General features: G+C 39.6%; 1 protein-coding gene across 3 annotated transcripts in view; it reads right to left on the bottom strand.

Annotated features, from left to right (window-relative positions):
* Positions 1-13,750, bottom strand: part of AKAP12 (A-kinase anchoring protein 12) — a 30,975-nt gene that overhangs the window by 2,876 nt on the left and 14,349 nt on the right. For 2 of the 3 annotated variants that reach the window (XM_032682371.1, XM_032682372.1), the window contains 2 exons: positions 2,914-6,662; positions 261-2,164 (listed from right to left, as the gene is read on the bottom strand). In XM_032682371.1, the coding sequence (XP_032538262.1) occupies positions 263-2,164; positions 2,914-6,662 (5,651 nt within the window). In that variant the 3' untranslated portion in view covers positions 261-262. Of the gene's footprint in view, positions 1-260; positions 2,165-2,913; positions 6,663-12,634; positions 12,803-13,750 lie in introns of those variants that run through there. The other variant, XM_032682373.1, reaches the window with a different exon arrangement.

The raw sequence follows: 13,750 nt of genomic DNA, 5'->3' as shown, positions 1-13,750 counted from the left end.
TGTTTGTGGATTAAATCCCATATATTAAACATGTCATATGACATGTTTCCTATCTAGGAAAACTGGAAAGTAAATTTTCTACCTCCCAGAAATACCACACTCAACTACATGCCAAGTCAAAGGCCACTGAAGTGAGAGTAGCCCTTCAGCAGAATGATTAAAAGAAACAAAAAAACCCCCACCACATCAGAGAGAAGTTACGGAGACACTACAAACTATCTGGAAAAAGAAATGAATTACTGGCTAAAAATGCTACTTACGTTCAAGGCGTCACAGCCACTGAGTTCTGACTTTGTCTATCACAAGGTGTTCCTTCTTGGCAACTATCATCCTCCCACATCTGTGTTTTCCCATCTTCCACTGACAGGTGATATTGTTGTTCTTCACTTTCTCTACGTGTCTGCTGGCCTGTATGTTGGTCTGAGATTTCCATTATGTGCCCAACTTCTTTTTCTCTTAATTTTGGTGGATGTATGTCTAGCGGGTCTTTGGTTGAATCTTCTGAAGTACTTTCTTCTAGTGTTGATTTCTGAAGTATCACACTTCCCCTTGGAATGTCTTCAGGGCTAGTCAAAACTGTTAAGGAATTCTGACTTTGTCCATCTTTCAGCATCTCAGAAGTTAAAAGCATGTCTTTTGTTTTTTCTACAGTTGCGTGAATTTCTGCAGACTCTGTTAAGGTAGCAGATTTCACTATTCCTGGTTGCTGGAGCTCTTGTTCTTTACTCCGTATCTCTTCCTCTTTTACTGGAAGTTTTTGATCTACCTGTATACTTCCCAGAAGTTCGTGCCTATTTGTATCCGATAGGCTTTTCCCTATGGACTTAATGCTCTGCTCTGACTCAAAGGCAGCCGACTCTTCTGTTTCTGCAAGTTTGTGAACAGCAGACTCGATGGCACTCAATACAATTTTCGTACTCTGGGACTCTATAATCACGGACTGAACAACATGCTTCTCAAATTCTGGGTGGCTGTGAGGCAGATTGTGACTGAAAGGAATGCCATTTTGTTTGGGTTGCCCTGTGTTCTGGGGCCTCTCTTGCTCCTCTGATATTCCATTCACAGAAGCACAAGTTACTCTAGGCTCAGGTGCCTTTGCACTATCAAGCCCTGCAGTCCCACAGCCTGAATAATCTACAGTAGTAACTGGGACCTCTTCAGAAGCCATTTGCTCCGGTGTGGTTGCCAATGGCTGTACAGTTCTGGCTGTCATGTCTGCGGGTGTCACAGTTTCTGCCACGACATGCTGTCCAACTGCTGCAGCTGCTGCAGGCACAGGTGTTTTCAGAGCCTCCAAACTTTTGGCCTGTGGGAAGGCTGAGTCAGAGCCTCCCTCTTGCACAGTTAAAACCTCTTGCTGGACAGCAGTTGAACATTCATCATCTCTTACAGCTTCCTGCTTTCCATGTTCAGACACTTCTCTGGCTTTTTCTGTCAGTTGCTCATTTTTGTTATCTTCTTTCTGGAAGCCTTGACAGTACAAGGTTTCTACAAGTTCTTGTTTTTTTCCCAGAGTCTCTTCTTCAGCCAAGCTGCTGGGTGTTTCACATTTCTGAGGACTTACATCAGTAATGACAGCGCTTCCATTTTCAACAATATCTGAGCATGTTGATGCTAAATTAGATACAGTGTCTGCTTTAATCGGTGTGGGAGCCTCAGCAACAGTGGTAGGGTTCTCCAAGCATTTTTCAGATTTGAGAATAGAATCTTCTATTTTGTCACCTTTGGTTTCATCCCTCTGGGAGGAGGTTTCAGTTGTTTTCTCCCTGCATTGTGGCTCTAGGATAGGCACAGAATCTTTTGTTGCAATGTCCCTGTCAGTCCCATTGCTCACACTCTGCTCAGCACCTGCAGCTGATTCTGAGCCAAGTGTTTCTGAAGAAAGGTCAGAGGGTTTTACCTCGTTCTGCAGTGGAACCTCAGGAACTGTGACTTCTGTGCTTTTTACTCCGATGAGCACAGCATCATCTTCCTCTTCTTCTCTTAGAGTAGGTGCCCTGCTAACTCCCTTAGTACAAACTTGCTCTTCTAAGTCAGGAATTTCATCTTGTCTTTCAGGTTTAACAGGGACCACAGTGAGGGTTTTTCCCTCTCCTTCAAGCTGCACAGGCTCTTCAGTTTCAAGTCCCAAGGAAGAGGTTTCATCCCCTGTCTTGTCCAGCACCTGCGGAGAATTGCAACAAACCTGTGAAAACAGTTACAAGCGGGGAGTGACCAGCAATGTTCTGGGTGAAAAAGCACAAGAAACACCCAAAAGGACAAGAGTTATGGGAAGAGCATCTCAGGATGACACTGAGATCAGTGGTTCACCAAGATCCCAGCTTGTGTTCAGTTTCTGAGAACAGCTCATTAATCAAAGGGCAGTCTGAAGCAAGGGACAGCCAGCAGCACCTGACACAAAGACTAAGCCAGGAAGATAGTGGGGAAGTAGGGAAGAAGGTAGGAACGCATCAGGCAAATAACTACAGCATTTAAAGCTGGAGATAGTGGTGTCATTTCATGTCTTCCCTTTGCAGGGGTACCTCAGCTACAACTATAGTTCTGCTTGCAACTGAACATACCACCATGTATGGTCTTGCATGGATCACATCTGTATCTCAGCTGTTCAGTCACTCTGTGCTGTACAGAAGCCCTAATGGCAATCATTTCAGCACCTTCAGATCCATACACACAATCTCCCATTCCATTTCTGTAGGCATCGCATCCACCCCACCCTGCACACAAGCTTCGATGGCTGCTGCTTCTGGAGATCTGTGCGTGTGTCTCACTGGAAATGAACTTTGGTTGTCTCAGGCTGCACAAGGAAGGTCCTTGACAGTAATATGCCCATAACCTGGTTCTAAATTAGGTAAAATATCTAACACTTGCTGATTTTCTTGACAAATCAACTTTTGGGTTCTATGTAATACTTACTGCAGTCTGTACTTCTGGAGCACATTCATCTCTTGTCTCATCTACTGTCAACTCTGTTACGGGCAGTTTCTCTTGTTCTGAAGGTTCTTGTTTTGCAAAGAGCTCTTCCTTGGGAGTGACAGCTTTGATGCTGTGAAACTCTCTGTCTTGTGATGAAGGTTCCTCTACTGTCCTCTGCACTTCGTGTACTTCTTCATGGCCTTCTACAACTGCTTCTTCACATTCCTGACACTGGCTTTCATCTCTCAATATATCCACATTTTCATATTTTTCTGTGCTTTCTTCCACTTCAGCACCTATTTCACTTTTCTCTGAACCTTCATGTAAAACACTCTCTTCAACTCTGTTTTGGTCCTGAATGCTCCCAGCACTCTGCTGGGGCTGGAAGTTCTCATGTTCTCCTTTTTCCAAGCACTGTTCAAGCAAAACAGTTTCCTGGCCTACAACATTCCCATCTTTGGCATCATCTTCTACTTCTGACTCAAGTCCCTGTACTGTTGTAATTATAGTTTCTGTCACGGTTCTTGCACTAACCAGCTGTGTTACGTCTGCTGACTTTACTCTTTCAGCAACTTCGTGAAGAACTTTTTGCGTCTGTTCGTCTAATTCTTTCAAATTTTGTTCAGTGGCCTCTACTTCTTGTACAGGTGTAGCTTCCTCTGTAGTATCTGGGGTTTCCAACAACTGTGAAACAGCAGAAACCATCTCAGTTGTCTCCTCGGCAAGGGACACTTCCATTGTTTCTTCAGCACAGGAAGCTTCTGCTGTCTCCAGAGCTGTCACTGCTTCTGAGGTTAGCTCCAGCTCACTCGCTGTGGTGTCATCACCTACATCCCTTCTCATCTCTGGCACTGCCTTAGCAGCTACCACTGTATCTTCCACAATAACATCCAATTCAGCTGTTTTCAGAGCTTCTTTCTCTTCCTCTTCTCTTGCCTGCTCAATGCACTCTGTCAGAGCAGCAGATATCCAAGATGGTGATCTTTCCTCAATGCTGGTTACTGCCCTTTCTCCTTCCACAACGGTAACAGCAACTGCATGTACCAGCCCTTCATATCCTTGCTCAATTCTCAGGGTCTCCTCTAATTTTCCTGCTCCTTCTCCCTCTGAGCTTCGTTCTTTCATCGCTTCAGCATCTTTCGCTTGTTGGGCCTCAATTTTCTCCTGCTCTGCTGCTTCATATTCGGATAAAGGAACAACAGCCGGAATATCAGAATCTTCTTCAGCTGTTTCTGTCATGTCTTCTCTTGCTTGTTTAAGATGAGTTGGTTCTGGCTTTCCGTCTGACTTCTTCTTCCTACGTCCAGGCATCAGTTTTCTAAATGGAACCCATGATTCATCTTTTCCAGGCTCACCATCCGATGTTGAATGATCCAGGCTAGATCCCACAACAGAATCTTCAGTTCTGTCTTCCATTCTGGTTTTGGATCTCCTTCTTGGAGTGACTAACCTCTTAAATGATTCCCATGTTGAAATACCTTCACTTTCAGATGGGCTTCCAGCTTGTTCTGGGGAAGAATTGCCTTGTCCTTGATCGCTCTCCTGAGAACTAGTAAGAATTGCATCTGTTGCTGTTTCTTTGCCCTGTCCAGACTCTTCTACTTTTTGGCTTTCTTCATCAGATGATGATGATTTCCTGGCTCTTTTCTTGGAAGAACCTACACATATAAAAGCTTCCCAGGACACAGAAGTGTCAACCTTTCTTTTGGGTTCTTCTGTAGTTTTCTCTGGTTTCTGGTCAATCCCATTTTCTTTTATTTCTCCCTGATTTTCATCAACAAGGTTTTCAGTTGCAGACACTGAAACACTCTTTGTCTTATCAATTTCTTCTTCTTTATCACTTTCAGAAGGTCTTCTGATACGTTTCTTGGGAGTCACCATCTTTTTGAATGATGCCCAGGGTGTAACACTTTCTCTTTTTCGCTCCACATCTGGAACTGTAGCATCTTCATTTTCAGTGACCTGCATTCCATCTGTAGATTTTTCTAAAGAAGGAATTTCATTCATCTCCTCAGGAGAAGAAGCAGAACTCTCCCCCTTTTGTTCCTCTGGGCTATCTGGGGAATCTGATAAGTGTTGAACTGGTTCGCCCTGTTCCCCTAACTTAGATTCTTCTCTTTTGCCTTTTTGCTTCTTTCCAGAGAGTTTTTTTAATCCAGTACCTGTAAAGAGTTTCTTTAAAGGGCTGCCTTGTAGTTTAGTCTTTTCTTGAGAAGACAGAACTTCAGCTTCATTTGTGATACCTTCCAGAGGCCTTTTTCCAGCTGCATCTTCAGAATTTATGGTTATTTCATCTGGATTGTCAGTATCAGTCATAACTATGCCAGTTTTTCCCTGCAGCCCTTCCTCACTGGGTTTGACTGACCGTTGACCATCCTTTGTGTCAACTGAATGTTCAGAAGTAGAAAAGGATTTTGATCCAGGAGCACTCAAAGCATGTTCTTTGCATTCTTTCTTGTCTGTGGTTCTATCCAGAGCTTCTCCTTGTGTGATGTCTTCTGCTTTAGGCGACATCTTCAATTCTGCTTCCTCTGTTTTTTCATCTAATGTCTCTTTCCCAAGTGGAGTAGGTTTATCTCCTTCTCTTTCTTCAGACTTTTTAAGCGGTTCACTAGAAATTTCAATTGTTTCAAATTTCTCTTCAGATGATATTTCAGTTCTGTCATCTGTTTCACACTTCTCCATGGACTCCAGTTTTTCTCCCACGGGTAGGACTTCTGAGGGTGTTTTCAATTCTCCATTCACACTGTCAGTGACAAGAGACACCACTGACTTTGTTTTTAGTGTTTTCTCTGTCACCTCACCTTCTTCAGTTTTCTCTTCCTTTTTATCAAGATCTTCTGAGACTTCCACCAGTTTCCTTTCTTGATCATCTTCATCTTTTTTCTCCTCTGCACTTTCTTTTACAGCTGCTGCCGCGAGATTCTTTTTTTGTCCCTGCTCATCATATTTGACTAGCTCTTCCTCCCCACTTTCTTCTACTCCTATGGCTGCCACAGTCTTTTCTGACTCCTGCTTTTCACCTTCAGTTTGCTCCTTCTCATGTGCTTCAATAGTTACTGCTGTCACATTCCTCTCTTCATCTTGCTTCTCAAACTCAGATTTCTCCTCCTTTTCAATGGTTTCAGTTGTTAATGTTGTCCCCTCTTTTTCTTGCTCCTCTTCTTTCACAGGAGACTGTTGTTCATCGTCTTTAGGCTTCCTAAAACTCTTCTTTTTTCTAAATCCAGTCCATCCTTGAGTAAACAGTTTTCTTAATGGGGACGCAGTATCAGCAGTTAAGGCAGTTGACTGAGAACAAATCTCATTTGCTTCTGGTATTTTAGGAGATTCGTCTTCTGTTTTTTCATTTTTCAGTGCATCTTTGGTGGTGTCTTCTGCAGAGAGTGCATCCTCGGGCACTGCTGTTTCTTCTGAGTTGACTCCCTTTTGATCATCATCTCCTTCAGGGACCTGTGTTTCTTTCTTTACAGTAAGTAGTTGAACTGGTTCTGATTTTCCTGTCTTTTCCTTCTTCACTGTGAATCTGAAGCCAACAAATTTAAAAACCTTTTTAAAACCCAGATCATAAGACTGTGGCTCAGACACATGTTCTTCTGTGTCTTCTTCCAAAGCTGGCAACTGCTTAATTGAATGAGCATCCTCCTTCTCAGCATCTACACTGTCCTTGGTGCTTGGGTGAGATGGATTTGTCTCCATAGGTTCAGTGTCTTCCTTCAAAGTTACATTGGAATGTTCTGTTTGTCCAACTGTTTAAACAACAACAACAACAAAAAAAAATCCAGTTAATTTTCTTCTCAATTTAATATTACACGTTTATATAATTTTTCATTTTTATTAATTTCATAAACATAATTGGTCTATTATCAGTGTGCCTCTTCTATGTGCTACTAGTACATTTTTAAGGACTAGTTTTTGTTCTATGATTACTATAATTACTTTAATTCTTCATATCACTGTAGGATTCTTTCCAAAGGTGCAAATGCACCTTTCAAGCTTATATTCTCTTCTTCTCTTACTTGATTTTGCAGCTCTTTTTGTGTGGTTGGTTTGGTAGGTTGTTTTATTTTACTGTAAGGCGAACTTATGCAGAAAAAAAATTTATTTCTATCATATCATTACTCATAGACTATACAGAACAACATATGTAATTATTCCTGAAGCAAAGCTCAGTAACGACTTCCATGCAGACAGACACCTCTGAGGAAATAGGAAAAACAACAACAACAAAAAACCCAACCAAGAAAAAACCCCAAACAAATAACCTCCCCAACAACAACAACAACAACAAAGTAAAACCTCACAAAAAATCAAATCAAAACAAAAAACAAACCACAAAAAAACCCACCCAAAAAAGCCTGTTGACCTAAAATGATGACAAGAAAAGAAAGCTCATTTTATAGCTCTGTCCCAAAAGAAAAGCAAGATGTGAAAACACCCATGGAAAATTACCTGTTTTTCTGAAAACTTGTAAGCTCCACAAAACACTTTCATTGCAATATATTGCTTTAAAGATCATGAATCTTGGAATATTCCCATACATTACATCACCACTATGGCCAGACAAATCTCATCTACAGCAGTTCCACATTGCTTAAAATTCATGAGGTTGTTACTATGCAAGAAGGTAAAATCCTCCACTGCTCACAGGTCTGTGCTTGCATTATCTCTTTCATGGGCACAGTTTTGAGTTTTTCCTTCAGGTCACTGGCAACCACTCTCTCAGTCTTGCTGGGACAATTTAAGGTATTGCTCTCTCCGGTCATGAGCTACCCAACTTCACAGACTGGCATGTAAATTAAATCTATGGCACATTCAAGACACCAAAAGATTCTTGGGCTTGGATGCTGCCAGCATTTCAGTTTAATACTGTTCTTAACCCTTGATTTTGTGCAACAGTTGAAAGTACAAGGCCATGAGGGAACGTATGCTTCTCTCTGATCAAACTTCTTCGAGTGCCAGGATGAAAAAATAAAATTATAAAAAATATTCAGTGTTAAACAGCAACATCCCAGGAGAAGGCACGGCGCCTTTCTTTAAGCTGTACATGTTCTACTTCAACATCCGAATGCAGAAAGAGACAGCTTTCAAACGTATGTGTATCATCAAACTCCCCAAAGTGTTTCAGTTTTTATTTGAACCACCTTTAAGTTGCCTCTAACTCTGCAGTTCATCCTGTTTTGCTGGACCACCTGATCTCCAGAGATCCCTCACAGCCTAGATGACGATTCTGCTTGGCTGTGTCGCCTCTAGGAAGGGCTGCTTCTTCAGAAACGCACAGACAATGCGGTCTCGGTAAGACTGAAATGTTAACTACATAATAAGCAAAACAAAATCTACAAGGATACTGGCTTCTAATAGCTATGTAGAGGGCAAACTATGTTTCACTATCAGCAGTCTACTAGTTGGTGTTTCTCAGTCAACAGAAGCAAATCTTTTTGGTTTTCCCTTTATCTAACAGTTTAAAATTATTTACCTCAATTATTAACTCCTAATTAATTTTAAAGCCTGACCTCTGCTAACAGCCTAACTCCCTGAACATTTGAACATTTTAAAATGGAGATGTTTGAACTGAGTCATTTGTGAGGGAGAAGGGTAGGAAGAAATAGACATTTTTCTGAAGAAGCCAGGATTTTTACTCCATTGGCAATACAACTCTTGCAAACACCAAAACACCCCACAAGCAAAACTAACTCTTATCAATCAAACATTATATAGTCCTGTGCTGAGACTATACATGGAAAAGCTGAGGAACTGCTTTTGCACTTGTGTTCATTTATTCCTATGTCCAGAAATAACGTCCTTGTCATTTCCATAAAATTCTGTAATTTAACATAAAATTTTAAAGGCTTAATGGGAATTCAAAGTTAGAGGCACTTCTTCAAAGACTCTCTTCAAAATATCACATATTTTATAATTATTTAGTAACAGGTACTTTAATATATTCTTCAGTTTGTTTACACTAAAAATGATTTTTCTGGTTGAACCAGCTATGAAATTAAACACTGATCATTTAACATTAAGATAGCAAATGCAATCATTAAAATAGAGAATATAGAGTTTAGAGACTAAATGATAAGCTTGCAAAACTACTGAATCAGGCTGACAGCAACGAGGTCTTCCTTGCAACTCCAGCAGACATGCTGCCTCGCAAAACTTCACTAAGCACATTGCAAAAGGAAATACTAACAAAAGTATCAACTAACTGAACACTTTTTAATACCAGTTTGACAAGCTGCAACTATGCTACACACATCACACTTCCCCACAAAAAGCTTTTAACCTGTCCAGAACATATTTCATCCCAAAGGTAACATTCTGGTGCCAGCTGTTGAGCGACTTGCTGCTGTTGCAGCCAGTCTCTACTTTGACTCCTTCTTTCACATTTTAAATCCCTGGAAGAGTCTTTTAACCTGAATTTCCAGTGCCCTTCCTCAGAATTTGAGGAGAGATATACCATTCAAGAAATTCGCCTGCATGCTGTGAGGAGGCTGCAGTGTCATGTGACAAGGCTCCAATGCCACATATATCCAAGTTGTACTTTCACAACCTATATCCCGAAGAGCATTTTTATATTCAGTGGGGCACAACAGAAACACAAGACCAGAGAAGTCAACTGCACACCCTGAACTTTATATTTAACAGTTGGATTCCTTAATGATGTTTTTATAAATGACACTGCAGTGCCCAAACATTGTCAGTGCACTTCTGAACGCAAAGCAAACCACACGTAGTTTGGAAAGGTTTGGAAGTTATTTACACAAAGTATTGCTGGTCAGAGTACTGTAGCATGTCACTACCACAGGTATTCTGGCAGGACAACTAGCACTTTCTGAATTAATTCAGTGAATTTGAAAGCACCTTTAAGAAATACCAGAGAGGCTCATCACAGTAGCTACTGGGAAAACAAACCAACAAAAAAAATAGTGAAGTACTGATATGAATACAATTTCTTTAGGTCTTTCCTGAGCAGGCTGTACTTCACCAACCACGTGACAGTCAAGGAACAGAATACAATAAAAATATATCCAGAGGCAATGATAAAGATTGAGATGGTATCATAAAATCGATACACTTTGCTATTTAAATCCACTGTGGCTAAGAACCAACACTAAAATTCTGTTTTAACTACTTACATGCCAGTTAACCTTTCAAACATTTTTAATTGAATCAAGGTGCTCCTTGTGTCCTAATAACTGCAAGTGTTCTGTTTTATTCTGAAAGAAACATATGAAACTGACAGTCTTAGGGCCTCAAAGGTGCTTGATTTCACAATTTCATAGGTACTTAGCCCATGGTAAGAATTTATTTCGGTTTTATTAGAGGCATGCTGATGAGATGTTGGAAAATCAGTATCTTCAGAATGACTGAATTCCTGTCTAATTCAATTAAAAATGAAATTAATAAATATCACTTTTGTTTTAGTAGGCTGATAGACACTGTTGGCAATGCAACCTAACTGCTCCCACCATCTCATCTCTTTCCAGAAGTGAAAATGTGTTTCTCCCCGGTAGCTGCCAAACAGTTTAAAAAAAGCACTCTAACCGCAAGAGTTAAATCCACAGCACTTCATGTGCTCACAGTCAACCATGTCAACATCTGGAGCTGGTTGACTTTTCCCCCTAAGGATTTGCAGCACAGCGCTCGATTTTTTCCATGAATTCTCTACATTCTCAATCTCTCAGATGGATGTGACACACACCCAGCGCCCACCTCGCAAACTCCACTGCCCATTGGAAGGCTCTAGAGGACTTTGAGCTGTTTTCATTTATTCGGCATTTAAGTATTTAGGGCCAAACTGTGCTTTCAGTCACATACACAATACTCTCAGTAGGTTTGCACGAGCAAAAACAAACGCTGAAACCATAAGGCTGAAGGGATATTTTACAATCATTTGCCTCTATTCTATCTAGATTTGCTATGAATACAACTTGTAAAAAAACCAACCAAGCACACAAAAAACCCCCCGCTACTGCTCTAAAACTCACATGACACAAATAGAAGACATTTTAAAAAAAGTTTGAACCAAGTGTCCACAATATATCAAACTTGTATTTGTCAAACGCAGTTTCCTCTTCACTGCACAATTCTAATTATTATCAGAAATATTTAAGGACAAAGTCAAGATAAAGACAAGTAACTAAAATCGAAACACAGTTTGAAATTACAATATCTGTGAAAAATCTGTCCTGAACAGATTTATTTAGAATAAAGTAGATATTTGGAATTATTAGTGAAATTGAATACTTTAGCATTTAAAAAAACAAAACAAAACACAAACCAAAACAACAACAAAAACCCAATCCGTGCTTTTAGGTTTTCATCGCAGAGTGTAAGAGTTATACCATAAATTCTGATTCTTTTAACCACAAGCTTCAGAAGGTTGGGTTTAATAAATCAAACAAACACGCTATTCATTTTGCAGTAACAAAGTAATACAAAAATATGCCCAGGTGTTACCCTTCTAGCCATTTTAAATTTTTTTTTAACTACACGGTTTAAGGTCTGTGACATTGCTGCTTCTTAACAACATATTTCACAAATTCTTCCTTCCTTTTCCTACTATACACCATATTTGGTTCTGCTTTAATGTACTAATAGCCCTTCAATGGGAAGCACATACTACACTTCCTTCCCCATTCTATTCACTCAATTATTTCTAAGGACTGACTTGCCATGTTAATTGCAGGGAGGGAGTTCTTTCAGAATAATTAAATAATGAGGGCGGATTAACAGAGATTTTCCTGCACTAAATCTCACAGTGCATACATGCAATTCATGAACCTTCCAACCATGTTGCTATTTGAAAGCTTTTGAAACAAGTACCATTAAGTTCAGTCCTCAGTCTCTGGTACTTGGGTGACAACTGAAGAATTAAGTTTTAAAATTTCACACACTTTTGTGTCCATTTTTTAAAAAAGGAATAAGCTGCAGAATAGCTATAATTTTTAATGGCTTAGAACTCCTTTAGAAAGCAAAAGCAATGTCCCTAGAAAAACACCTCACAGAACAGTAACTTAAAAAAAAGTACAATCAATTCTGCTATGATGATATAACATTCCTCAAAAATCTTTATTTTAACAAAATTTAAAGTAAATTTTGTCTGCTCCAGCTCAGAGCTTCAAATTCCAAATTTGAGACCAGCTTCTCAAATTCCAGCAAGGAAGGTTATGTATTTCATTTATTCAAGATTTTAAGATATTTCTTTTTTCATTTCAATGTTTTAAGAAACATCACTAAAAATCAGAAAACATAAGGTCCTTCTAAAACTGTCTAAGAGTCATTAGCTATGGCTTAGATATATAGTTACTGCTGTTAAAAATTCTTCATTAAATGAACTCACAACAATAAACTGCTCTCAGACCAGCCCAGCTGTTCTGTTTGGGAACCAAACCAGCAAGCTACAAATATTTATGAAATTTCATGGTTAGACAAGCTGTCCACATCTCACATTCAGTGGCTTGGTTCTGCTTCTTAAAATAAAACATATTCACTAAGCGTAAGAGAGATGCAACACTAGCACTTAGGGTTTTGAGAGGGGAAAAAAAAAAAATATCTGCTCTGCTAGCAACAGGGGCAGAATAAGCAATATAGGTCAGTTAATGCTAGGACATTTTCAAGAACCCCTAATGAATAATGAAAATGCACAATGAAAAACAGATTGAATTTTTCCTTTAACAAAACGACCGCAAAAAGACTAATGTAAACATCGCAAACTCACCACAAAGGAGATGAAGCTGCATCTGCACGCATTAGACACAGGACAGCTTAAAACACTCCCGTATACCAACAAGCAGAGGTACTCAGTGCCTTCCAAGAAATGGTAACTCGCATTATGAGCTAGGTGCAGTTCTCACAAAACATACTAACTATAGAAGCAGCTGCTGTGCTGCAGTGAAAATCCAAAGTTTCTTCCACAGGAATTATTAAATAAGGAAAACCTCAAATGATCAAACTGTGCAACCCTATAAAGAGATTGCTTTTGAAAAACAATTTAACCTTTAATTACTAACAATAAAAGGAAATAAAAAAAATAGAGAACCCTTGAGGAAAGAGACTCAGCATGTGATAAGCTCATTAAACATCGAGTTTAATGAAAACCCTATTGTAAACAGCGGTAGGATATCTCCTCCACTACTAACTGATTCAAATCACGTACAGTCCTCCCCAGGGCCCATTTTAAATGGAGCCGCACTTCTGCAGGCTTTGTTGTCAATATGTATTGTAAAGTTAAAGTATTTTGCATTAACAAACTCCTCCTATGCATTGAATTCATTCACTGGCTCAAGCAAACAAAATACACGAGAGTAAATAATTATTTAATTAATACAACGAAATAAAGACTTCCTAGATGGTTAAAGACATTCACCATCACTCTGAGAGAAATTCTGATGCAAATTAGTTATCTTAACAAAAAAAAAATCGGTGCTTGTGTATTTAAATTTTCATAACACCACTTTATCTCCCAGAGAAAGACATAGGTTTGTGCAAGCTCAGCAGTGCATGACAACGTTTTTTCCTTTTAATTCCTTGCTCTTCCAAAACTTATTATCTTTTCAGAAAGCACATTTAGTTTATGGTATTAGCTCTCAGACTTCAGTGGCTCCTGTGCTATTTCCTTAAGTAAAATGTGCGGAGTTCAATGCACACAGCATGAAGTTTTTGGTATCACAGGCTGGGATCCTGCTGCCCCTCATGCACACACACACACTGCCACGGTGCTACTCTCTGAATTTTGCTTTGTTAAGGTAAAACAGCTATACGGTAACAGCTTTATTTCTCTCATGCAAATATTTTTACAGCTTATAAACAATGCTAACTTCTATATTTCCTCCAA

Source organism: Chiroxiphia lanceolata, chromosome 3 (assembly GCF_009829145.1).
Source record: "Chiroxiphia lanceolata isolate bChiLan1 chromosome 3, bChiLan1.pri, whole genome shotgun sequence".
Taxonomy (NCBI): Eukaryota; Metazoa; Chordata; class Aves; order Passeriformes; family Pipridae; genus Chiroxiphia; species Chiroxiphia lanceolata.
Note: the sequence above shows the minus strand (reverse complement) of the source record. Positions and strands in the feature narration are given on the sequence as shown.